Source organism: Neodiprion fabricii, chromosome 1 (assembly GCF_021155785.1).
Source record: "Neodiprion fabricii isolate iyNeoFabr1 chromosome 1, iyNeoFabr1.1, whole genome shotgun sequence".
Lineage (NCBI taxonomy): Eukaryota > Metazoa > Arthropoda > Insecta > Hymenoptera > Diprionidae > Neodiprion > Neodiprion fabricii.
Genome location: NC_060239.1, coordinates 37,810,176 through 37,837,683, shown reverse-complemented (window position 1 = coordinate 37,837,683; position 27,508 = coordinate 37,810,176). Strand labels below are relative to the sequence as shown.

The 27,508-nt window shown below is 38.0% G+C and overlaps 3 protein-coding genes across 10 annotated transcripts in view; all 3 read right to left on the bottom strand.

Annotated features, from left to right (window-relative positions):
- LOC124178363 (adipokinetic hormone/corazonin-related peptide receptor variant I) overlaps nt 1–14,185 on the bottom strand; it is a 47,325-nt gene extending 33,140 nt beyond the window's left edge. For 3 of the 7 annotated variants that reach the window (XM_046561638.1, XM_046561671.1, XM_046561680.1), the window contains exons 1-3: nt 13,562–14,185; nt 732–1,024; nt 393–541 (exon numbers count right to left, since the gene is read on the bottom strand). In XM_046561638.1, the coding sequence (XP_046417594.1) occupies nt 393–541; nt 732–965 (383 nt within the window). In that variant the 5' untranslated portion in view covers nt 966–1,024; nt 13,562–14,185. Of the gene's footprint in view, nt 1–392; nt 542–731; nt 1,025–1,094; nt 1,127–4,593; nt 4,782–9,184; nt 9,340–13,561 lie in introns of those variants that run through there. The other 4 variants (XM_046561662.1, XM_046561646.1, XM_046561663.1 and 1 more) reach the window with 4 other exon arrangements.
- Nucleotides 14,186–18,319: 4,134 nt separating this feature from the next.
- Nucleotides 18,320–20,037, bottom strand: LOC124182008 (protein AATF). Its single transcript, XM_046568787.1, has one exon. The coding sequence runs from the start codon at nt 19,926–19,928 to the stop codon at nt 18,432–18,434; it is 1,497 nt and encodes a 498-aa protein (XP_046424743.1). The 5' UTR covers nt 19,929–20,037; the 3' UTR covers nt 18,320–18,431.
- A 1,854-nt stretch (nt 20,038–21,891) lies between these two features.
- LOC124182531 (leucine-rich repeat-containing protein 49) lies at nt 21,892–26,399 on the bottom strand. Of its 2 annotated transcripts, XM_046569958.1 has the most exons (8): nt 26,195–26,399; nt 25,705–25,865; nt 24,929–25,567; nt 23,993–24,807; nt 23,561–23,914; nt 23,106–23,479; nt 22,756–22,995; nt 21,892–22,682 (listed from the first exon to the last, which is right to left on the bottom strand). In XM_046569958.1, exons 1-8 carry the CDS (start codon nt 26,297–26,299, stop codon nt 22,467–22,469), a joined length of 2,904 nt encoding a protein of 967 aa, XP_046425914.1. In that variant the 5' UTR covers nt 26,300–26,399; the 3' UTR covers nt 21,892–22,466. The 2 variants fall into 2 exon arrangements, with proteins under 2 accessions (XP_046425914.1, XP_046425904.1); XM_046569948.1 differs by having other exon boundaries at nt 23,561–24,807.
- Between the last annotated feature and the right edge of the window lie 1,109 nt (nt 26,400–27,508).

Genomic DNA, 27,508 nt, shown 5'->3' with positions numbered 1-27,508 from the left:
TTTTATTATAAGAAAATACTAACCGCTGCCGTTAACAATTATTCATTCATATCCGAGGGAAAAGAAACGTAATAAATACTTGAGATTACAAAAATATGCAAAGCGGTAAAATCAACAGCGTATAAAGCAAATTTTCCACTTTATGAAACCATTCAGTGTTTATAATATGTTTTAAGATGACGCTATAAAAAAAAAAAAAAAAAATATCGTGGTGAAGGCTAAAACTTTAAAAGTTGATAAATCATTTACGGTGTGTGGAAAATAAAAAAAAATCGATAAAAACAGATTTAAGTACGTTTGTCACTCGGTGAGTCAATTACGTGGAAAAAAATAACGAGGGGTGAAATTTGACAAGGAATGCCCCATGTCTATACGGTGTAGAAACGTCTCACCTGTCGACGCTAATGCAGACGAGAACAAAGGATGATAGATAAAGCCCGAACATTCTGAAGAAAGCCATGATCCTGCACATCGCGTCTCCAGCATTCCACGTCACAGTGGCAGCCCATCCGATCTCCGTGGGCATCATAATGAAGGTGACCTATCGGGTCGAAGGAAATACGAGGATTTTGATAGGCGAAATAAAAGTCAGAGGTCTAAGAGCAGATGAGTCGTTGCGCAGCTTGCCGGTCGATTCCGTCGCTTTTAAATTAATTATCGAAAAAGAATCAAAGCGAAGAGATGAAAAATGCCACAAAGAAAGGAAAGAATATTGGCTGTAAGAAACTCACGAGCAGATCCGCGATCGCGAGATGCATCAACATCGTGTTGATCCGGGATCTGGTGTTTCCTTTTCTCCGTCGAATCAGGACGAGAACTGTCGAATTTCCGATGGCGGAAATTACCATCAGTATACTGTAGGTAACGATGGCTATCACGTGGCCTTCGTTGAATTTCATGTCGGGTTCAAGCTCGGGTTCCGTTCCATTCCCAGTGATGTTTTCCCAGGTGCTGTTGTTTGCCATTGTGAATCCAGGGCAGGTACTCGCAGTCAATCGTTCCGCTGGATATCTTCGATCGTATCCTGTGCCAGAGGTAAATTTCATCAGTTGTTGATAAAATATGAGGAATCGAATCCGAACGTCGAGTTTCACCTTCGGAGTGCTAATCATAGTTGGGCTGTGGGCTAGAAAAAAGCTTGCATTGTTTTTAGACGAAATTTTCTCTGGGAAGTCGTTGAGTGACGTAATTTGAATAGTTGTAAGAATCAACTTTCTTATACTCCCAACTCGTCAAGCTGTTCGCAAAAGTTCTCGAATTACTTTGCAATCAAGTTTACGTGCGGATTGTTCTCCTACGGCACGGTGCGAAAGATTACTTTTCAAGCTGTTTGCGCAAACTTGGACAATATTCGATGCTGTGCGAAGAATAATTGTTATTATATTTGTCAAATAGTTATTCTTTAAGTAACGTTTAAGAATTGCGACGGGAATGATAGAATCGTGTGTTCTTAAGATTCAACGTCGGCAATAGTCAACAATTGGGCCAATAATTCTATAGTTCTTGGGATAAACTCTGATCAAATAAGGGCAGATCCCAGCGGGGGGCAATAATACTAATGGAAAAAAGAAGCAGGGGATGATCCGCGGCGTGGACACAATACGAGCGAATCGAAAGATGGGTTCAATGTATCAGAGAATAGCCAAATCTCCTTCAAGATCAAGTACCGACTTAAGATAAAGCTGCGCGGATTCCTAAGTACAGTAACGTGATCTTGTTAAACTTTTTCAGATTTTCCTCAAGATCTTGCGTAAAAACAGTTGTTGTTAGGTTTGTTCGATACTAGCAGACGGCAAGTGTCTAAACTTGGTTACAAAATTCCAGTGGTTTTGTTAATAACATTTACAATGTCGAACATTAATCAACCTCTGTGAAATTTGGTGATCGATATTCGGTCTTTTCAACAACGATCCAATTGCATATAAGAAACGCGACTTCTCGAACCCCTGGATTTATAGGTTATACACAACAGCTGAAAATCGCGATCCTTCACCTTTTTCAAATCCGCTAACTTCCGCGCTTCGAATAAGCCTTTTTCCAATTTCTCCCTCTGGTTTAACCCGTGGCCAAAAACTCGACAACGGCAAGTAAATCCCCTCCCCGTAATCGTTCGTCAAAGTCCTGAGGTGAGAAATCGCAGGCTTGTCGTAGTTTATAATAAACCGCTCTCAAGGGGCTGCGTCGATCCAAAGACACATGGGCACCTCGAAATCTGAGCGCTAACGAGATCGAAAGTACTGGGAAAATGATCGACGTGTACTTTTATTCCCAGGCAACATCCTAACCCCTAATTTCGACTCTGCGCTTTACGCGAGCGCTCAGGGTGAAAATGTTTCCGGATGAGAAAAAATCGCTGACGGAAAGGCTGCTCCGATAAGCCTACTTTCGCATATCGAAAATATCGATCCTTCCGCGCGAAATTGACTCAAGTGTATCAAGTAATAGACATCTCAGATGGAGTCGTGCGAAGTTGGCAAGTGATCAATATCAAATCAAGTCCCAGAGGGCTCGTTTTACGGAGAGACGTAGAATTTGTCAATCGAGAACCGCCGCCTAGACGCCACGGTGGACGACTCACGTTTCTTTAACGGATATCGCAACCCGAGTGAATCGCCGCCGTTTCAATCCGTGGTAATTTGGTTGAGCCAGAGTCGAATCAGCTGATTGAATTGAAAGGGTTCAAAACCGCGGGTCGGAAAAGCGTCAATTCCGTAAAGAGAGCTGCCCTCGAATTAGGTGTAGGTATCGAATACTTTTCGAGCATTTTCGCCGATAAGGATCATCTTCTGTCCAGCTGATCTCGCTTATAACCGTCTTTTCGGTGATCGATGCAGTAGACCGAGCGATCGATAATCGGCCAAATATTTATCCGAGCTGCTTCTTCTTCTTCTTCTTCTTCTTCTTCCTCGGTTTGTTTGAACCTCCGTAATGGAATTTCGCTAATTTTTACGTGACACACTCAAAGCCTGCACTTGTTTCACTAAAAGTCACTCGATTCATCCTGCCGAAATAAAATATGTAACACTTTCATTCCATAACATTGCCGGTCACCTCGCGGTTGGTTTTGCTTTTGTTTATCCGATTTTAATCATCCTTCGGTTTATACGCTTCAATTCGCACGTTCAACGGAGTACAAGAATATAATTGAATTTTTAAGGTTTGAGCTTATTTACACAAGGGCAGGAAGGTCGGTCAAGTGCACTACAAGTTTGTTTGAACGCTGAGTCTGATCGTCGGACCTTATTTCATCCGCTGGAGGTGCTGGGCCTATTCCCAAATCTCCGACTAGTCTATAACTCGAGAGGAACGCTTCGGCAACTAATCGCCTTTTCGTAATACGCTGCAAGAGGCGCGCTTCTTGGTTTACTTTGGCAGAAATAACCGCCACGCGATTTACCTCGTGTCGATTACGCACACATTAATGAGCCAAGCGTTATACGCGAAGTAAAACATACGCAGCGGGAAGTGTATAAGTGAAAATTTGAAACGATTCGTTTCCGCCTCGTCCTTAATCAAACTCCACTAATTGTAACGAAGGTCGGTAAGCCGGAGATCGTCGATTAATTTCTCCATAATAATTAAGTATTCCCCGAATTTCTGTAATTTTATACTCTTACGATCCACGAAGATCTCCGTAAAAATACAAAAATGGAAATACTTCCCCGACGTGTCAACAAAAGTCTAGATCTCTCGTTCTAGGTTAATTCATATAGTTCTTCCAGAGACTTTCCTGGCTAGAAACGATAATGCCATTTGTGCTCTTTTCCCAGAATATAATGCATCTCAGACAAATTCCTGTTCATCTGACGCACCTATAATGTGAGACCTAGATTTACAAAGGATAGATTCTACGGTGAAAAAATTATTCTTTGTCAAACTCTGCGCGTATTTTCACGGTTTTTACACTATTTATACACACGTCTTTGTGTCGAGAGCTTGTATTATGCGTATAATTGTATTTGGGATGTAAACTCCGGAGTCAAGTGAAAGCTGATAACTGAGTGACAGCAATTATACACGGTTCTCGAAACAATAAGAGCCGATCAACGTTGTTCAAACTTTGCACTAAATTCCGACGGAAATTGCCAAATTTCATGAATTTCAATTAGAAACGTCATATAGTATGAACTTGATCACAATCCTCGATCATGGTAAGTTCTCAAGATCAAAGACGTTCAACGTACCTATCAATTTACGTTTCTATTTGGCTATAGATGATTATACGAGACGTGAAATTCGAGTATCATCAGATCAGCCGACGATATTCAGCTTTTAATAAAAAGAAAGTTTTATTTTCTCGCTCAACGCTAAATCTCACCGAATTCAATCGATCCTGATTCTGTGTCGATGAGTGAGTATCACTACCTCCTTTTCACCAGGGGAAATAAAACCACCCGAATCGATACGAGGACCCTAAATTTTGACCGTTTTGTGTGCACAGGTGCTTTTTATTGGCCGGAACGTTGCATTGTGTTCGTAGGAGAACAAACGGGTTCGATAAGTAAACAGGTATATGTTTACGATTGAAAACCGCGGCACGTGTTTGCGAAAATCGATATTACGCAGGTTGATATTGAAACTGCGGTAATTTACCTTAAAGTTTAGACAAGCACGGATCTTCGTTTACATGTTAGTCTCTCTCCTCTTCTCTATAATTCTTCACAGCCACCACTGTCCCATTTATAACACTCTGGTTCAAGTCTTAACGTTCTTCGGATAAATATTGTCCAAGAAATTTGACTGGCGTTGAGTTTATATTTTAATTTATTTGCTTCGTTGGTCTAATTTGAGAAAAAAAAAATATTTAATTTTTTTTTTTTTATCAGGCGATCTACCCTTAATTAAATTATCCAAATCGCACACTTGTTTTTAATATTATATATCATATCCGGATAAAGGTAAACAAATTAATGAAAAATTGCCTCCGCCGATATTGATTAACATCATCTCTTTGAAAATCTCGGATTACATCACTTTTGCATTCTCAATAGAAATTGTTTAAATTTGATACAGGATTGCTTACGTATACATACACATATATATATATGTATGTATACGTAAGTATATACACCTACATCGATTGGATGAAATTTATATTTTCCTGTGCCGTATAATGCAATAACTCGATGCGTGAGTAAATAAAGTCGAACGATTGCTTATGTTACTTTTCTTTGCCATTGAGTTTATTATAAGTGTGAGATTCGTCTTCCGGTTTTCCTGGGCAGTAACACACGTTTTTGTATACGAAAAACAAAAATTGGGAAAAGAAAAAAAAAAAAAAGGTAAGAAAAACTAAAACGAGAATAATCTCTGCATGATAATTATAATTCCGAGAGCCGAATTGAATTTTCTACAAGCGAAATTTTCAACAAACAATTATATACTTATGGCAAAGTAATTTGAATAAGATATTAAAATGCGACAATGACTCTGGATAAAAAGTTTGAGGACAAATAATGTAATGCTACACAATTATACGTATATATACATACGATTTTATCTTATGCCAAACGTTAAAAAACAACCGTAAAAAATCATCAGAAACCAATTACTTGGGAAAGTGAGAATATATATATGTATATGTAAAAAAAGAAAAATAATTTAGGAAATCGCTCGAAGATTTCTATTTCCTGCACTTATTACATTTTATTAATGCATTTTCCATTCTCGATAAAAAAAAAATTGATAAAAAAAAAAACCATTTACAATGAAATTTATGAAAAGTTATGCAAACAAGACGAAAGTACGCATGTTACAAATAATCGTACATATGAACATATATTAGACTGCATGAAAAAAATCAACTATTTCTTTTCAAAATTCGAGTCGAAAATATTATTCCAAATGACGAAAAAAAGATGCTATCCGAGTTTTAGATGTTAATATTAATATTTGGAGGTGCTTCATCGCAATTTTTTATTTCCCATTTAAATAACATGGGTTATAAAATTTAAGAGTGAAAAAAAAATGTCCCGTATAATTCAAATGAGAAATATAAAATTGCGATGAAGTACCTCTAAATATTAATATTAATATCTGAAACTTGGTCAGCATATTTCTTTCGTCATTTGGAACAATGTTTTCGACTTGAATTTTGAATAAAAAAAAAAAATAACAAATTTTTTTTATACAGTCTATTATATGTAATGATAATTGATTAAAGAATTTCGAACATTGCGTATCCATTTATTTATACATATACATGTACATATTATATACACTCCCATTGAACGACGATGCGTTCTATACAATGTCGGCCAGTTGTCAATGGTTCGGTACGACAATATAACAACAACCTGTTCCGAACTGGTTGGGCTGCGTGACACAACTGAGGCTATTATACTTATGCCTCTGGTTCAGAATCCGAGCGAGTTCCCCGTTTTCAGCGCCAGCGCAAAACCGCGGAATCACGACGCGCGCCTGACGTGCCTCGTAGTTTTTCTTTTTTCCTACTTCACTTTTTTCCACCCCTTAATCATTTTCCATTCCCTTCAACAAATATGCAATTTTCAAACGATCCGACATTCTCTCGCCGCAAACAAAGAAGAAACGTAAGCGATGATCGATATTAAGTGACAATAATAATACCTGCACCTTGTGTGTATAATTATAGGTATATAATCAGTATTCAAAACTAGATCAGTAAAAAATTACAAACATTTGTACAATCTTCGCTTTGCCGACAAGGGAATGAATCTAATATAATGTAAGAAAAAAAAGAGTGAAAGATAATTAATTTACTCTTTCAATTCGTGGTGAAAATTCGTTGGGCCTTGATCTTCGACTTCATCGATGGCAATTCATTGTCTACTTACATTATATTACACATGTGTAATAAATAATTGCAGTTAGAAATTGAAGAATTACATGCTTCGATAAAAATAAAAAATAAAAAAAAAAACATAAAGTTAAAGATAATAATGACTGATTTGCAGTAGTAAATCGTTCTGTTGATTTTATGAAAAATAATTTGATAAATGAATCAAAGATATGACGAGTGCAACGGGGATGGATTCCTACTAGTGTTTACTTTTCGAGTACTTGTCACGATCTCTGGAGGATATGCGATGATAGGATAGGCGAAGCCGCGGATCTCGGAAATGGACATGACGCTGTGAATATCGTAAACCGCTTTTCAATATGAATGCTATATTCTTTGCTTGCTTATTTTTGTTAGCGGTGTAAGAAAGTTTTTACTACTTTTATTGTCATTCTCGCTAAAACTTCTGCGCAGAATTTTTGCAAATATATGTTACATACGACATTGAATCAACTTTAACGTGCGTCAGATGTGTTCAACGTTGATTAAACCCTGAATTATACCTAGGATAAAATTGAAACAGATAAAACAGAAATCTTCTTTGTGTTTTTCCATGTTATTGGGAAAAAATTTGAACACCATCGAGATTTGCGAGAGAAACACGCGAAGGTGAAATAATGCGAAGACAAAAAAGCGACCCTTCGTCAAATCGTACAAATTTCCGCGCGTCCGGTATTCTTCTTCGCAATAATTTTGTTAACGCGGCAATCGCGATTCGCCGCGATTGGTCAAGTTCGCGCTTTATCTAGATTCTCGTTATTGCGGTCTAACCAGCTCGATGCTTATCGCTCTTTTTCCAACGGTTGCTCCTCGTACGTTTTATCCGACTTCGGCACAAGTCTGACTGTTATTAGGGTGAAAGGAATGAAACGGCGCCGAATTCTCAAGGTCCTAGAAATGCAAATGGCCGAGGTTTTCGGATCGCTCCAGGTTAACCCTCAGCGTTCCGATTCAAGAATTTCCATGCCCCAGCCTTGTCACAGTTTATTTACAACTTCAAATGATCTGCGTTACTTCGTACAACACCAAAAACCCCCGAGTAACGAGTTTCGGCCAGAGTTATCGAATTTTCATAGTTTCTTCGATTTTACATCCGCCATATTCGACCCGCCATCTTGGATTTAGAAACTATTAAATTCAGGCTTCAGATTAGCGATCACAGACTCTAAAAACCTCCGAGTAACAAGATTCAGGTAAAAATCTTGAGTTGAAAAATATGAAACTGAAAGGGTTAAAGCGCTTCAAGCGTAGCGTCCCGTGACCGATTTAAGAATTGTTACGGAAATCCATCTCTTTCTTTGGTAAAACTTTGAATCGATTCGCAATTTTTAGTAAAATGATCTTGCTATTCTCGAGAAGTGTGCTCTGGTCAGCTAGGGCTGAAAAAATATCGTACAGGTTTGTAATCTATTTATTTCGCCGCGAGACGGACTTTTAGGTTATATTTTGCATGTAATTGTTCAGCTATTAAATGGTATGATAACTTATCGGCCCTAGATGACCAGAACACACTTCCTTACACCAAAAGGATGACATCGCAAAAAATTTCACATCGAATCGACGATTTAAGAAACGAAGGAATGAGATGGATTCCCGTATTACATCTTGAATCGGTCACGTGACACTGCGCTTGGTACACCTTTTGCAGAGCAGCGTTTCATACATGAGACAACTTTTTTGAATCGGTTATTCAAGATTTATGTACAATTTTTGAGATATCACTGTCATATTTTTTTGCCTAATTCGACTCCCAAGGTGTCAATGTTGATGTTTTAAGAGTGATTACGATAATTCCGCGAATATAGTGAGCGCTATAGATAAACAAAATGTTGAAAATCCCTGTTTTCACAGAATAAATGTAATTGTGAGAAGGTTATGGGGACTAGAAAAGTGGAACGCGATAACCTGAGAAATTTGGAGTCGCTAAAAACCAACCTGACAACAGAATTTAAAAATTCAAGATGGCGGACTGAAAATATAAAATATATCGATCCGATTCGCTTGAAATTTGTTACTCGGGGGGGTTTTCGGGGTCGCTGAAAACGAATCTGACGTCAGAATTTCAAAATTCAACATGGCTGATCCAATACGGCGGACTGAAAGTATAAAAATTGATCCTATTCGCTCATATTAGATCCACCATTATGAGACTTGGAAATTTCTCAAATCTGACTCCATTTTTGAAATCCGCGATCTCGAGAGTCCTTATATACCCTGTTTCAAGAAATTTCACTGCAAGGAAAATGCGTGCTTTAAAGGGTTATTTAACCACATTTCGCGGAAATTAGGCGTCCTGCGAATTTGGTAGTCGGATTGTTCGCTGCAATCACCAGGATAATTACGCTCCTAATAATTATTACGTACCGGGAACTTTTCACTCTCGCGGCAAGAAAGTTTGCTGCTCATTAAGAGGATGTATAAGGTGACTTCTGACCTGGTTCGTCGTTCGGTGTCGCCTTACGCGCAAACCTCTTCGTGATTCCCCTCAGTGCCGGCAAGAATTTAAGGACCCTGTAAATCTGCTCTAGGAACTAAGAATGATGAGGTCAGAAGCCGGCCGAATACAACAACACACACAGAGTGAAATGATTGCCATAGGCAATATTCCACCCGGTGATAATTAATTGAATTTTAACCAAGCTCTCGTTGTCTTGTTCGGCTTTTGATCGTTACTTTCGACCACTTTGCGGGAAGTCTTTATTAATCCTGAGCAGAGTTGAAGTTGAAGATGAATAAATCGGTATAATTGTAAGCGTCTGAGGCAAAAATTGGGAAAAGCGGATAAACCGTGGGAAAATGTTTCAGCCATTTTATTATCCCTGAGGATAGTGAAAATCAATGAAACAACATCTCTGCCATTGTGGAAAATAATGTCGAGAAAATTCGAATAACACAATAAGTTGAGGTACGAATAATTTGAGAAAAGCTTTTGCAATTAAAACGATCAAAATTATTGGACTCTGGTGTTTTGATACGATTCTAATGTGTTTGGGCTCAATCGATTCGTCGACCGAATCTCTACAATTCGTCTGCAAAACATTAATGAAATATTAGCACGCAAATGAAAATGAGTGTTTGTAAAATATTTTTCAGACGAATTATGGAGATTTTATTGTTAAAAAAATAAACCAAGAAATATTAGAATCGAATCGAAAACACTAAAGTTTAATTACTTCAAACGTTCTGATTACAAAACCTCTTATCAAATTCATGATGTCTCAGCTTGAATCATTTGAATTTCCTCAGATTCATCTCTGTTACACAATAAAGACGTCGTTTTATGCCCGTTGATCATTATTGGCGCAAATAACATGAATAGAGATTTTTTCGAACCGTTTTTTCCACCCTTACAATGTCTTTGAACATTTAATCGTTGCTCCAATTTTTCTGGAAGAAGGTAAAAAGACCTGGGTATTACTTTTACCAGACAAACACGACGTTCCGGATTAAATTATCCGGTAGACAATAATTCTAATCACTTGATACGTTATCCTCACAGTTCGCACAAGGCTGTAGGGTTCAGATAATAAAACAAACCTACCCAACCGTGAAACGGGGTGAAAAATTATCCATGGTATAATTTTATTCGCTTTCTACACGAACGCTTGATAGATGAACTGCACTGATTTGATTAAAGATTCCTGTCCGTGAAGCTAATCAGCAGAACGTCCAATGAAGAAAATAATTGACAATGAACCATGGAAAATTATCTGCTGCAAAACGAACTAACGATACAAAGGAAAAATTGGTCGATGTGAAACTGTATAGCTTTTTAATATACTACGAATCGTTTTCGAATATCGATAAAATTCTACGAAACGCGGGATTTGCAGTTCGTTTGATGCGAATCGCTGCATGAACTGCTTTGATAAAGTAAAGTGCATAAAAATCGAGAAGGGAATTCGACAGAATCGATCGTGGGAAAACGGCGTGAAATCGGTGCGTTGAAAAATTCCAATTACGAATTTATTTTTTCTTATAAAGCTTGCGTGGAAAGTCACAAACTTGGAACGATCTCCGGCAGGTAAAATATTGGAATATAACCACCGATGAATTTTAACAACCTTGTAAACAAGTCTTGGATAATCAGTGTTCAATATTGAGAATCACGCCGAGAAATTACTTCTGAAATGAATAACATTTCAAAAATTCTACTACCCTCTCCGATTTTTACCGAACAAATTTCTAGCAAATCCAATAAGGTTGTATCGTTGTAAGACACAGGCCGCGATCTAATACCCGAAAATCAATTCCGCGTTTGATTCTCCAGCGGAATAACGGTCGAGCTTGTGCAAGCTCCGAAAGCACTTATATTCGAAAGCTCTCGCGTGACTGGGAAGCGGAAAGGGAGACGTGACAAGAACGGTGAAATAGGGTTAAATCGATGCTTGTTTATGTCCGACGAACTCGATATCGTACGTATACGTCATACACACACGACGGTTGTATGTATGCATATGTATTTTTGTACATACGTATTAACGTATAAACACAATACACACGCACACACACACACACACGCTGTTCTGCAGGAGAATTATTGTTTGTTTCACGTAGATTTTACGTATGCGTTATATTTCGCGGCCATTCGTACATGCGTATATGTATATTTTATGTATACCTATATATATATATTTTATAAAACCACGAGGCGGTTTTATCTAATCGGTTAGAAACACCGACGAGCCGCGTGCAACGTCGACTTATACTTGGACAAAAAACGTGTCTCGTAAAATGTGTCGGTGAGCCAATAATCAACGAGCCGCTCTTATTTATATGTATTTAGAAGACGATTGTGTACGATTATTAAACGTAAACATTTTTTTCTTTTTCTTTCTTTTTTTTTTTTTTTTATTCCTACGAAACAACGCGCGATATTGGCCCCAGAGCGACGAGGCAAGGACACGTATAATAGATCGGTTGCGTAGTTAGACAAGTGCCAAAAAATCATGGCAATTAACGCAGTCTTTTCCCTGCTTCCAGAATGAAGGAAGAAAAAAAAATTGATCACGATTATTTTTACGCAGATTAAATTAACATTTTTTTCGTCGTTTAGCAATGAGGACAAGAAACAGTAGACTGAAAACTGTGGATCCCAAAAATTTGCGATTTGTTGACCGCAATCGATGTCGGTGCAATGTTGTCGAATTCAATATTCAACGACATCAACATGATGGGGAAAATGTGTTTCAGTGATTTTGTAGAAAGTAACGTGTTCTGAATAAAATTAATCGTTTCGAAGTGAAATCGAACGAGTCTGCTGGAATTTTAACCATTTTGGTAGTTGATAGTTTTGATATTGTAGATAAACTTTTGGTTATAATTCCGGTATTTTTCAGCTTTTGTATTCTTAAATTTATGTATCGGTAACTTGCCAGCGTAATAATTTGATAAATACTCGATGTACGATCATTTCGTGATGAATTTAAAATACACAATATAACGATTATTGGCCAACCAGCCTCTTCAATGCGAAATTATAATATTGTCAAACGGAGCTCGGAACGAACTTGCAACAAGTTTTTGCGAGGGTTGCGCAACTGTACGTTAGATTTTTGCAGCATACGTGCGAAATGATTATTCAGAAACGGTATCTACTGAAAGGATCGACACATTGTTAGCGCCGAGCTGTCAGTAATAATGGAAATCCGTCGATTCTTCAGCTCTTCGTCGTTACGAGTGCGAAGATTTATTTATCGCGTTTTTATTAAGTTTGGAAACGGAGATTTGATCTCGTTCAACTTATTCCCCAAGGTTTAGAATAATAATTTCAATGGATCAAGATCGTGCAACGATTTTAATCCCGTATTTCTACACAAAGAGAAAAAATCCTTTCTTTTCTTTTTTCATTTTTTTTTTTTTTATTGGCTTCCAAAATCATACCGTTTTCAATTTGATAATTTAATCGGATTGTATCCCTGTGTTTTATAAAAAAAAAAAATCCTCTTCGTGCCAACGCAATTTAATTGGAGAACATTTTTTATTCATATTTGCCCGAGGCCAGCTTTGAACCAATTTTGTCCGATTTAATTTCAATCTGTTTTTATCTATACTTGTGTCATTCTGCGAATTCCTCCCTTCACTTTCCATTGGTCATACAACTTATTTTCAGTCGAGTGAGGCTGGGCTTTTTTCCTCGCTTTTAATTCCTTGTATGTATCAATCAAAGGGATAGATTCGATACATTACCAAGTACACTCGAAAGGGATTTTTACCTGCTCGTTTTATTTGCAAACACAGCGCCTTCTCTAATTGCTCATTAAGTGTGAAACAGCGCTTGAAGCTTTTCACGTAGGTGAAACGAAACGGCCGACAATCCATTTAGAACTGAATTTACAATATAACGGTTGTGCAAGCATTTTGTTACCCCTTATCTATAATCACTGACAAGAAGAGCGATTGATGTTATTTTTCTTTCATTCAATTCCAAAAACAAACAAGACCGTGCATATAAGCTAGTCACTTTGTTCTGTGCTATTATTACAATTTCCTTGGAATTAAATTCGAAGTCTCTCTATTAATTGCAAATTACTTTTCCGTTTAGTATTTTAGATTGTAAGGACCGTTCAGTTAATTTCGATAAATCATACAACATGAAGGTTCGTTTCAATAAAAATGTTGCGAAACAAATGTTATTCACTGTGAAAACATTGGCAGATATTTTTGTTTATTGCATGATTAGCAGGTCAATTTTATTAAAAACCGATATATCAAATTACGCAGCTGTATCGTTGTAAGTACCTGCAAAAAATCTCCGAATCCAATTTCTGTATCTAGGAACCACCAGGAATACCGATGACGCACTTTCTGATTAGCCACGTGTTGGTGGAAGCTCGACGGAAAGCAAGCTTTTTTCCGTTGTATCTCACCGCAGGAATATAATAGGCTGTAAATTCACTCCGGTGTAAAAAGTTCACGTTTCATAATCCGGGTCGTTATTATACCAAACCTGCGTTCAAATCTTCATACTGTAATTTCCCATAAGGCATTGGAATATCACGATTTCCGCTTTAACTATCATCGCTGCAGATGCGGTACCGGATCGAAAAAAGGGTAAATTGATCGGTAACTGTTGGCACCGGGATTTCCGATTATGCAATAATACAGGGAAACGGAAGCGGGGTAAAGTCGTTGGTTACTCCGATCGCGTAAACAAAACGCGCCGTTCTCTATCCGTTCACAAAATTTTCATCCGTTTAACGCAAGCCCGACTTGTTTTCAGAATTGTATAAACATTATTGTATGTTATTGAAAATAGTTGATCGACGCGGAACCGAGCTTTTTTGACAAAATCAAATGCAGCGTCGAAAGCTCGCGGCGGACGGTTTTTTTTAATTGCACGAACGGAGCGGACGACAAAGCGCAACTGCGGAATCCGCTCGAAGAGCTATTACTCCGATGGGCACATAGGCCACCGTCAAGGGTCAAGAGTCAAATGGCCACTGATATCTATCTGTCTCTCTGCTACGTGTGTTTACGACCTGGACTATGCGCCTTCGGGGTTACGGGGTGTTCGAGCGCCAACTTTACGTTGCAGGGTTTGAAAGGCTTGTCCGAAAAACCGACGAAAGAATTACGCAATTGTTCTCGAAATTTCGTAATTTTTTTTTTTTTTTTTTTTCAATTTTTAATTTTTTTTCTTATCCTCAATTTCCCCCACCGAATTACATCTCCTAAAGTATATACGTACATAATATACGTTATCTATATACCTGTGTATGTATATATATATATATATGTATATACGTGAATACGTCGAGTCAAGTTTAGGATGAAGAATTGATTGAGACCGTTGAACAAAATCTTCGGCAATGTTATTCGCACCAGTGATAGTGAACTTGAATGAAACAACATACATAGTATGTCTTGTTAGAAGTAATGAATCTGAGCAAAGTCGAACTAAGCTAAAAGCTGAGATGTCGGTAATTTGATAAAAGGTTTTTTCGAAATGTTTTTAGGCTCATTTCTCGCGCTGAGAGAGAGATTTGCACATTTTACGAGGAAAAAAAATTCAAGAAATCTTACGTTAAAGTATAGTTATAACACGCAAATGTATAATTATTGACAAACATATTTTGTACTAAAGAAATCTTATACACTCCGGAGATAACTTGCTGTCAAATTTTTCTCGAACAATCTCCGATGAACAAAATCAGCCCAAAAACATCAGTGTATCATCATTTAGTTTATTGTTAAAATTGTAAAACATTTTCTTCATTTGTTGACATCTTCATAGCTTGGCTGTTGTTTCAGTCGAGTTCACTGTCATTCCCATCAATTTTCTAAACGTTTTTTTCACGATAAGGTAGAATTGTGTTTTCGTTTTGTTTACAGAATTTTCTACAAATTGAATACATCTAACCACAGAAATAAATAAATGATGCAACATATCGTACATCACGATATTAATTTTTAGTGGTTCATTTCGGTTTTATTCGCTACAAATATGCTTGTGACGTCTAATTAAGATATCTGTAAACCTTCATTTCCGTTTCCGGCGTTTTTTTCTATTCTTAGGATGCAAACGAGGGGTAAGAAGAAGGATGTCGAAGCGTGGGTATTATATCCGTCTCGTAAATTTTACGGTCGGGAATTTTTTTCCAAGCGATTTCTGGAATTCTGCAAGGAATTCGAATCTCTTGACTGAAGACACGACGTTCGACACTTTACACAACGCAATATCGAAAGATTGCGAACCATCCACCCTATCGACAAAGCCATATCGACCGGAAGCGAGACATCGGTATACAAATACATCGAATACCTACGTTGTTACCTAGGTTACGTAGGTTATGTAGGTAGGTAGGTACGTACGATACGTGTGATAATGTATTTTCCTTCTGCTGCGCCGTTTGTTCGCAAACGAAACACGAAGGTCAACGGAATTAGATCCAATGCTTTGATCGTAATTCGTATGGGTGTGGGTGTTTATTTGTCTAGTTGTCAGTTATAATAGCGCCTACTTGATGATAATAAATTAAAGATTAATCGTCCGATGTCAATTCCCGTATTTACGCGCATGTCGTGGATGCTAATGATCATTTGAAATCACCGCCGGTTTCATGTTTTTCACATTATTTATATCATTCGTGACTTCTTCGATATTATCTTTCCATCATAAACGGAGAACAGGATTTACGAAGAAAGAACAATGAGCTATAGGTAACCCTGCAGGAAACAAAAGAAAATAAATAAGTAAATAGCAATGGAAAACATTCAAGCCATGTTAAATGTTTCCATGAAGCGAAATGTCTGTCTTTTTCCTTCTTCTCGGATCTTGAATTATTGTTATACTTCAGGGAGATCAGATTTAAATTAGAACTCCAGATCGAGAATTAATAAATCGTAAACTTTATCCTCGTTGCGTGTAACGATTTAATGTGATTCTTCACGACAATCAGATCCATTTTTCTTTGCACGAAGTGATTTCCTAACGGATTGTAGTGCATGCGCGTTAAATTTTAGCAGACGACGGACCATGCGGTCGTTAGAAATTCACTTTGTACATCATGTAGAGTTTTATTACGAAATAACAACCGTCTATATTTTCGTATACACGTCCTGAACGAGAATTCCGTCCACGCAAATGTTTCCATTGAAAAAACAGCATGGACGTGCGTTACCTGGTAAAGAATCGAGGATCATCGACATCAAAAGTTCATCTCGTATTACTCCGCGTAATTATGTACAAAACCAAAAGACTTTTCCAAAAGAAAATAATTATCCCTAGAACGGTAATGTTATTATTGTTTGTTTATTTTTTTCTAACCTATTCCGGTAACGGGGGGTGAAAAAACGCCCCAATCTGGTAAATTTCATCTTTCAGGTACATCGTTTCCTTCGTTTTCTACTAAAGAATCAACAAAAAAAAAAAAGAATCGAAAAACTTTTTTCATAAGTTTCAAAAAAGTGATAAAAAAATTAATAAGCGGAACACGAAAACGTGAGCTGTTTTGTTGAGGCGGGAAATTTAAATTCGCTTGGTATGTTTTTTTACTCCCCCGTTTCCGTGCTGAAGCACGGAATTAATACACAGGTAATTGATTGTAAAATTGCGTTGCTTAAACAAACTTCAACTGCACAAGAATTTTTCAATTCGTTGCAAAATATATAATTTGGCACGTGCCGCCTAAATTACATTGAGATAATTTATAACCAATTCGGCGCAGATGTAACGTATCGCGATTATTCGTGCCATTGACTTTGGCGGCCTTGACCTGCACCTGAACTGTCTGAATTTGTCCCATTCCATGTTCAATCTCTGCTGCACGTGTATTTCGACAGTGGGAGATGGTCGGTTTGGCAAGAGATTTCTACATCAATCAGGGCTGCTCGCTGGCCGACACGATAGATAATAATAATTCGCGACTAACCGATGCCCCGAGGGAAATTGGAATTTGCCTCGAAACTCACGCCGATTTCACGTGCTTCGAGGAATTCCGCTTTTGGAGTTACTTACCCGACGTCCAATGAAAGAAAACAAGACGAAGAATCCCCAGAAGAAGCAAGAAAACAAGCTTTATCTCGCTACGCGATAATTCGAAAGGCTGAAATACGTCTAATTGGACTGGCTATTTCGAGATTTTGCGTATTTTCTTGTTAATCCTCGCGTCCGAACGCACGAATTGTGTCGTGATGCAAATCATTTTGTATAATAATAGTATTATAGATTAGAATATCAAGTTCATGTTGTTCTAAAGTCTATCAGAATTAGATTATACATATTAAATTAAGAATGCCGATGTTTATTCATACACTCGGGCTTTAATCTTCAATCTTGAACCTACACACTCGTCAAAGTTCGTGAATAAATATTTGTGGATCATATTCGTCCAAAAATACTTGGTGCCAATTCTGGTGATAAAATAATTAGCCCCGTGCTCCAGTTTATCGTTAAGAGCAAAATATGATAAAATAATTAATAGTCTCTAAGACTTGTAAAACCGCTAAAAGTTTTAACAATCGGAAACGAATGAAACAAATCCACCAGAATATTAGGTAGATTTTCTGTGATGATCGGTTGACTTTTGTGCAAGTTAATTAGGCCCAAGTTTTTACTAATAGGTTTCGGTTTTCGAGTTAAGATCAGTTTCTGTAACTTGAGCTTGATTCCCGGCTTATCTGTAGACTAAACTAACATCTCCGATGGGTGATTTTCACCATTAATGAACGTGACTTTGTGAGACAAGAAACAAAGTTGAAATTATAATTTCAGACTACAATGAAAATAAAAATTCGGGTATGTGGCCTCTTCTTGAAAAGTAAACGCAGCTCAAATACATATATTCGTGAAAAGGCTGTAAACTTCCAATCTCTAGATGATATGAATTCGATGTCTGCAGACGATACTGCGCCACAAGATTACTCACTATGTTTACAGACCCGATTGATTTTTAATCAGCCAATGCTTCAAGATTTTTCATTTCATTTTAAGACTGTATGGGTGTACTTATCATATTACGTACAGATAATTTTCAATGGAATGAATGAAACGTGGTAAACGGAGCATAGAATAGAGGAATTTATTTTTACAATTCATGAAACGTTATGTACAGAACCAAGCTTTTATACAATAGTATTTATTTTTTAGGAAATTCGCTCTACATTTTCACTATTTCTGTTCCACTTCCTTTATCTTACCGAACAGAGAACTGTACAATTCGTTTTTAGCCAAATCGGTCCAATTATCATCAACCGTTATGGGAGCCATGAAATTCACAAGCTTAGAATGAACACCGAACCGAATTCTCCTTCCCTTCGTCGCTTTTGTATCGATTTTTCTCTTCATTTTACTCCTCATATTTTGAAGCTGTATCCACTGTTTGCTAAGCTGTATCGGATCAGTGATGTCGGCAGATTTAAATTCGATCAACTCTCGCAAAAGCTGATGGTAGAAATCGTCGTCGTCATAAATTTCACCGTCGTATTCTTGCTCTCTTCTGCCATCTTGAGCTGCCTCGTTGCTTTGTTGCTTACCGACAATTTCGTACTCCGATCTTTTCAACTGAGCTCGCTTTCTCAGCTTTGACTTGTCGCTTAGGATAAATTCAATCTGTTTAACCACCGGCTGTGTCGATCCCTTAGTATTTACATTGCCGACCGCGATACGAGTCTTGTCATTCCATTTTTGTATCACTGAATTCCTATAGTTTGTATACAAGTTGTGATTCTTCGCTAAAAGCGACTCGTAATCATTTACTTTTCTTTTCTTCCTCGGGACTCTCTCCTCCTCTTCTTCGTCCTTCTTTTCTTCTTCTGCTTCCTTTTCTTCCTCAGTATCGGAAGGAATTTCTTCATCGTTGTCATCTCTGCTTTCTTCTTTGTCACTCGCGTTATTGCTCGCCTCTTTATTTTTTACCAACAGCTTCGTCTCTGGATATTTTATTAAAAGAGAACTCTGAAGGTTGAGCAAATTGTCCAAGAGTTTGGTCAAATTCTTTTGAGATTCATTTGTACTTTTCACAAAAGTTTTGTCCGCCCTGAGATCCTTGTGAATGTCATACTGTGGCATTTTGTTACTGGATATCAGACACTTCTGTAACTTTATCCTCATTTCCAACAGGTTTTCCCAAATCCCAAGCTGACTTCGCACGCACCTGCCCTTTTCAATTTCAGCCCTAGAGTCTGTCAGCGACATGTGTTTGAAGTTGGACTCCATTTCGCTTTTACCTCGCCTGCGTAAAGGGTTTGAATTGTCTATTTCAAGCTCCGGTTCGTTGTCAGAATCAGTTTCAACCTCTTCATCACTTTCGTCGCTATCACCACCTCCGGAATCTGATGTTTCAGCGTCATCTTCCTCAAAACTCCCATTTTCTAACTCCGAATCTTCCAGCGACTCGACAACAGGACTGGCTTCTCGTTGCAGTGATTTTCTGCTCACCTTTTTGCCCTCGTATCTCTTATCTACTTCGTCTAATAAATCAACGTTCTGCGTTCGGAAGTTTGACTTTCTAACCTCGAGATCGGAGTTTTCCTCCTCGGTGTCGCGTTCCACCAGCTTGGCCTTCGTCACGTCGTACTCATCATCTGAATCGAAACTAGTCGGAGCACTTGAGACCAGGCTGCTTATTTTATCTGCTAGGCTTAATCGCTTTCCTTTTAGTGCCATGTTTCAACGGTGAGAAGAAAGTTCTTAGACTCTGAAGGAATGTCTTTCGCACGTGTATAAACAAAGGCATAACCTCAATTGGCTTCCAATTCCTGTCCCCTCTTTGTTCTGTCCATTCGCTCCGCATTCCGCAGTTTCCTTGTCCAGCTTTAATTAGTTGACCAATCCGCTAAGGCAGTTCGATTGTGTGATGAGCTGCAATCCGACTCAAGTGCGCGTTTTATTTACTCTTGATCTCCAGAATCGAATTTATACGGTCAATTTTTTTGGCTAACGCGAATAAAAGGTAAACAGTTGATTAATCAAGATTAATCTGATCATCGACTTTCTCGATATGTGAAAACGATAGACAAATTGATATTTGAACATCAAAAAAATTCTAGCTAATTGGGTGATTTCCATTCTAACTGCACGACGTAATCTTATCATTAATATTCTACTGCAAAATTAAATATCGCCCACAGAAGGATTCATTCGACGCAATAGTTTTCGTAAAATCGAAATTCGAATTTTACAATTAATCGTCGACGATTGATCGTCGAGATATCAAATGCGATGGGCATGACGTTTGAATTCCATCGTTCCTATTGTTACGCTCCGAGAGGAACGTTTCGAGTCGATTCTGATTCGCTACGTGATTTAAATTGTTCTCCTGACTTACGTAGTTGGTATATGTAAATCTCGGGAATCCGCTGATCAGCTCCTTAGATCTTCTCGTTCAACTCGCCTACAATTCTGAGAGTTTGTTCGGTAAGGCTCGTGCCAACCATCACTATGCGTGATTAAAATAATTATTTATGACAACGCTTGGGTTAATTACACATTTACTAACAATCTCCTTCTAGTTCTCAATGGTAGGTTTACAATTGTCGTACAGATTGGTGTTAATCACTATCGCAGTGACAGACTGTTAATAAGTCTCGGAGGTTCTGAATTAATTATAATGTGATTTGATTCTAAGATTTCGGTAGAGTTCTGATCTGTTCTCTATGATGTCTGAAGTTCTTCTCTTCTATTCTGTTTTCTGGGAAGGTTGGATTAGAGGGAAAGTAGGAGGAGTTCAAAGGGAGTCGCGGTTTCTCGTGGGTCTCGGATGATTGGTTAAGGATGATGGAATAATTAGGGGTAAGGTTTCTGGTTCGTGCATGAGATCTCGGTGGTGGATTAGCGCGAAGTGGTTGGTTTAGAGAAGCAAGCGGCGAAGCGCTAATTGATATTATCTTCGTTAAAATGAGGGCGTTATCCTGAATTCTGAGAGTTAGAATTTCTTTCTCTGCGAGCTATCCGTGATTTCTCTTCCCACGTTTCCGGTGTTTTAGTCTTTTCGGTTATCTTAACTGTTGCAGGTTTTTATTACTTTGGGTTATTACGGTTGAGATCGTAAATCAAAGGTTTTATGTGAAAGCTAATGTTGAAAGGTATAACGGTTAGATGGGAAAAAATATATATACCATGTATGTTATGAATTTGACTGATGAAATAACGGCTAATCTAGCGTATGAGAACTATCGATATAAGAATTATATTGTTATGATGGTAACTATGTGCGTTGGTATCAATCTACGACTATTGGTAAGAGCACGTAAGGCTCTCTTATGGTAACTGCACGCTGGTCAGGTAGGGCGCAGAGAGGGCGCTGCCGTGGATACCGGCTGGCACGTAACACTATGTTCACACGAAAGTTACCGCTAAAAACAAAATACATGCGTGTGCTGTTATGAAAGGTTACTGCACTGGCTGATTTGTGGAACTCTTCGTTCGTAATTTTACCTCATTTATGAATATCATGGGAACTCAGTAAGCTCAGGCGGCACTTTCCACATAAGTTCATGATGTGCGTGATACGGATCAAAATCCAGATCGTTTCAGTGCGTAAGGTGAACGTTTTTCTTTTTCATTTTAACTAGGTTCTTATATTTTACAATTTCTTATTCTTCATAACATTGTCATTTAGCTTTATCCAATACCTAACTGCACAAGATATACTTTTCGCATTTACAAATGTTCTCAAGTTTTCAATTTTATCTTTAAACCCAAGTTGTACGCTTATGAAAAAAAATATTTTGAACAAGAAACAATCATTGTTTATATCTGTGTACGTCATACATAGGTTGCTGAAGTTTTTATACACATTCCACTTACATGCTATTACATAGCTTACATCCATACATGAAATATTGTTTGGCTATACATTAAATCAAATATCGACACTGCATCAATTCTTGTTCCACGTCGTATTTTGTTTGTCGACATGGTGTACAGTCTTGAAAAAATGTGTTTTGACGAAAACACCAGCCATTCACTTCTATGTCTATCAAGTCTCAAAGCTCGTAGCTCGGTAAACTCAATCAGATTTGTCTGTCTCATTTTTCACTAAAATCAAACTTACCCAATTACTTTCATTCGTTTGGATCTTAATCACTCGATACAATACAATTAGACCAATTTGGTTTTGTTCATGGGGAGAAAAGACGTCTATATTAAAAGTTACACATTAGAATGTTCCTGAATTTTTTACAACATAAATATATATAACAATTATTGATTGCACTGTTTATCGCTGGCTAGTTTATTCATACAACGCTTCATGTATGAATTCATATCTGAATAGTCAATCAAAGTATCGCGAACGATTTCTTTCAAAATATTCGGCCATTCTTTTTCCAACATTTGCAATTTATGTACAGCATCGATTGTTAAATCTACCATATTAGATAAGTGAACTTTACCCTTGTGCCTCCAGATCAAATCGTCCTGAAAAAGAGTAATGGCGTTATTAGTCTCTGAAATCCAAGAATTACTGTGCACTATAAGTCACCTAATTTACCTGCGTAACGTTACCGCGACGCCATTGTAGAGCCTCCTTAGCAACAACATTTCGCAACGCTGGATCGCTGTTGAATAAAAATTGTTTGGCAGTTATTTGTTCCCCATTTTGTTTCTGCGCTTTGTCGAGTTGCAGTCTCTGCAACAATGGCTGCAACAGTGATTCTGGCAGTGACCACATTACGATATCTGTCAATCCTGCATACTCTTGATTCGCTTGCTCAATTTTTTCGTCCGGTATCTAAGAGTAGAGACAAAATTGTTACATTTTCAATAGAAATTTTGCTACTCAAAATCATCATAATGAAATTCAAAAATATTTATTATCGATCGTAGCAATAGTTGCAATACCTCTTCTCCATTAATCACCTTCAGGCCCCAATGAGCCAATCGAAAGATAGCGTAAACCTTCCAATCTTTCGATATGATTGGGTTACCTTCGGCGTCGATATGAATGCTACTTAAACCCTGCACTTCGGCAAGGGCGTTGAGTTGACCAAGATGACAGATATTTGTTTCTTTGAAGATGAAATGTTCAGCGTTAGAAAATCTGTTTTTAAGCTTATTCAAAATTGTCGCTATTCCGTTGAATTGAACATAGTTAAATTTAATTATGTTCACTTCGCTCGCTTTCGTCGCATCCCACGGACGGTCGATAAATCGCAACGCACCTTGACCATAGACATTCAAACAGCGACCTGTTATTTCAATCAAATAATCACCACCTGTAAAAAAAGCATGTATTGCAATATTATTACCATTACGCGACTCTTATCCCCAATTTTGATCACCATTACTTAACCGACCTTGCTCTCTTTCCTTTGGCGGACTCGGTTGAGGAGGCGGACTAGCAGGAGGTAGTGCTCTGTGCTTGGCTCGAGCAGTCGCAGCTCTGTTGCTTTTATAATGAACGATTTTTCTCATCTGCGCACTCCTTACTCTGCTCTTCTCGCTTTCAAATTCCTGCGATTTGTCCAGCAAAATTTTTGGTACTGACGATCCACTGGAATCGCTTAGTACAGATTTGCAGATTTCTATGCTGTTTGCCTTCAGGCTCGCCGACTGAAAGATGGATTTGTTGATCGCAGCCTTTCTGTGAGATTCATTCTGACTGTCGTGAGTATAGTAAGGTCTAGAATTCTTTGTTGATCCTTGATTATGAGGGCTTTGCCCTTCACTTAAGTGAGAATCTTCGCTGTTATGTGGTTTTAGGGTTTTTGTGAAGAGGACATTGTTCACTGTCAAATCTTCTAATTTTGTATCTTGTTGATTTTTATCACGATCTAATTGTAGAGTAGATTTGACCAAATGATTTCTTAGTCCGCTCTTCAGGCTTTCGTGGCTCTCACAGCTCTCCACGTCGCTCTCAGTTGGCGTATCTGTAGTGTCGACTTGAGTCAAGCCGTTCCTAGTTTCTAAGCTCTGCACATTTTCTATTGTCTTGTTGCTTGTCAAATTATTTATAATAGGAAGAAGAATAGGAGGGAGTTTAAAATCCAGAGCATTTACTCTTTCTACACCGTTCGTTCTTAGCATATTATCGCTGGAATTACTTCTTCTTTTGAAGTGAATTTTCTTTGATTCTATATTTTCATTTATAGAAGTCAGGCTTCCAAATGCCTTCGATTTTGCTTTGTCCAATCCCTTCAGTCTTACAGTATCTATCTGTGATGAATTCTGCAGATGCAGACCACGCACCTGATCGTTCTTCGTCGTACCAAGTTTACTCACTCCGCTAGTTATGCATTTTGTCTGCGATCTGAGCAATTCCCAGTTCGTCTTGGCGTTCGTTATAACTTCCTCTCTTCTCACATTTACGCAGACTTGAGTGCTGAGGTCCAAAAAGGCGGAATTTGATTGTTCTTTCGTAGTCCTCCAGGCCATAGCTGCCCTTCGAACTTGTTCATTAACTTGCATCGTCGACAGAACTTGTAGATTCGGTAAATAAGAAACGAGGAACGACACGCAGTCTGCATTCATCGTCACAGGGTTACCGTCTATAGTTACCTCCTTAACTTGCAAAGCCTTAGCAAGACTTCCCATATCTTCAATTCTGAAATATTTCGTCAACTTGTGAATTCGAAGAAACTTTAATTAAATAATTTCCGATACAATTGCCATATTTTTGAAAAAATTCAATTGATAATGTGTTCGTACGGGCTCACTTCACTTACTTCTGTATCTCATTGTTGCTCAGGTACAATTTTTGCAGCTGCGGCGTCTCCCCAAAACCTGCCAACTTCTTGATTTTGTTTCTTTTCAAGTTCAATTCTTTCAACGAACACAAACCTTGAAAATCGTTACATCCAACATTCTTGATGTTGTTCCCAGCCAAGTTCAACACTTTCAATGAAACTAATTCACTCAAGCCAGATACTTGTACAATTTGGTTACCATGCAAGTCTAGAACTTCTAATTTGTTCAATTTTTCTAATCCCTCGATTCTTTTAATTCTATTCTTTCCTACAAGTAATACTCTTAAATTTTCCAACGGATCTAAATTACATATTTTCTCTATTTGATTATCATACAGATCTAAAAATACAAGTTTTCTCAACTGCGTCAGACGATCGGTGTTGATTTTTGTCAACAAATTATGCTGCAACGACAACAATCTGAGTCTAGTTTCACCGACGATATTTGGAAATGTTGTCAGACCTCGTCTGTCTAAACATATTCTATCTGGATTCTTGTCGCGTTGGGAGGGCGCGCGCGACGCCACCACTGTTCTACCTTCTTCAGCCTGCTGCAGGGTGACAACGTCACAGCCCCCAACTTCAGCATCTTCTACGTTGAAAGTGGAGCTCGATGAACTGCAATCATGTTCCATTATTGTTGAATGAGTTGTACTTTTTTCTTACCTTTTCTTTGTCGAATGATCAAGATAATTTCAGGCCCATAAAAACTTTCTCTCCTCATCAATTTCAACAAATCTGTAAATTTAACCCACCTTAAAGTACTGTAGGATCGTTTGTTTAGTTTTGGAGGTATCGGAGCACCTGGTAATATTGGAAGCGCTGGAGCTATGGTCAAAAATTCATTTCCATCTTCATCAGGCTCGGCATGTGTCGTTGCTGACTTGCCTCTTACGTTAAATGACAACTTTTTATTCTGAAATGAAAGTTCGATTTCCGTCACAGCTTATGCAGTAATTAATATACAATAAAAAGTGTCGTTTTTCTTCTCAACCACACTTCACTTATCAGAAAGCAAAAATCCTCAGCATATGTAACAAATTTTTTATCAATTTCATTCATCCGAATATACCTTTCAAATCGACCTCAGCTTAACTACACGTCGAAGAACGGAGTCTCACGCATTACTTTTTTCAGATAAAAAATAATCGTCCAATAGTTATATTGAAATTAAGAGAGGCGAAGATAAAGAGGGAGGCAGAGATAAAGGGAGGGAGAATTAGTCCGTGTGAAAGTTGTGCTTACCGATGTGCCACTATGACCGTTACTGCTTATTGGCATCACATAACAAAACGAACCGAGTATCAACGATATGTGAAAATAGAATGTAATAAATCTTGCTCCGGTCATTAGAATATCGACATATCGCCGCCGTGGCTGACACACGGGACTCGTCCCTGTTTGTTTGTTCCTGCGCGCTTATGTGGCTCCGTTATCTCTGCCTAATATACATGTGGTACCGATATACCTGTACATGGAGTGGCTAAGGGGTGCGGGCATGTTTTTGCACGCGACGAGTTCCTGCCGAAAAAGTCTCCGACGTAAGCTCCCGAGCAATGTCCTGGAGGTCGGTTATGTGAGTCCACTTTTCCCATTTCCCACCATCCAAGCATTCTGATTGTTTGACTAAACTTTGCAAACCAATCGGAATGCTTGTGAATATTGAATTGCGTAATCTCGACCCTAGACCTTTGAATTAAGGGACGCTTAGAAAATTTCAAAAATGAGTAGCGGTCACCTAAAATTATAAAATCAACATTACCTACTTCTGGTTTGGTACCATTCTTCCCGCGTGGAATTAAATTTTTCAAAATCTTCGTCTGGCATTATATCGAACTTTCCGTTTGTTGATCGTTTTCGAAGGTGTTGACTTTTCACTGTAGAAATGGTTCCTGTGAATTCTCCGTCCTGATTTACATTTTTTAATGACCTTTTGGACTAGAGCAAAACTGTACTGCATACTGTGGATAATTTATCTAGCAATGGTGATACACTTCACTGCCGCTGATAAAAAGCTAGTGAAGGATGGATAAAGCTGGTCGCTCTTGTAACCTGAGGATGGTCACACAGTAGCCAGTTTTACCCGTAAAGCGTTTGAGCATGAGCTTTCAGCGCGTGATCAGTACTTGGATGATTTCAGTGGGGAATACTGTCCAGGATACCTTTGAATTCTCTCGGTAGATAAAATGGTTTTATTCACCTAGGCTTGACCAATCTTCGATAGACTAAATTTGGATTTATTTCCTTCTACAAGAAAGTGAACAAGGACTCAAAAAAAAAAAAAAATCGTGTAAGCTACCGTCAGTTTTTGAAAAATAGTTATAGTCTGAATTTATAATCAACGAAGTAGGAAAACTTGTAATGAGAACGGACATTGGTTAAACAAACGCATTCCTTTTGATTTATAATGTTGGCGTATCTTTCTTATGGAAGTTGAAAACCTCTGAAAATACGTAAATGCTTCATTAATCGTTTTTTTTTTTTTTGCGTGTGGAAACTGGAGCCGCTAATCTTATCCATAACTTATTATTAAAACCTCATATTCCGTCTATTAACGTC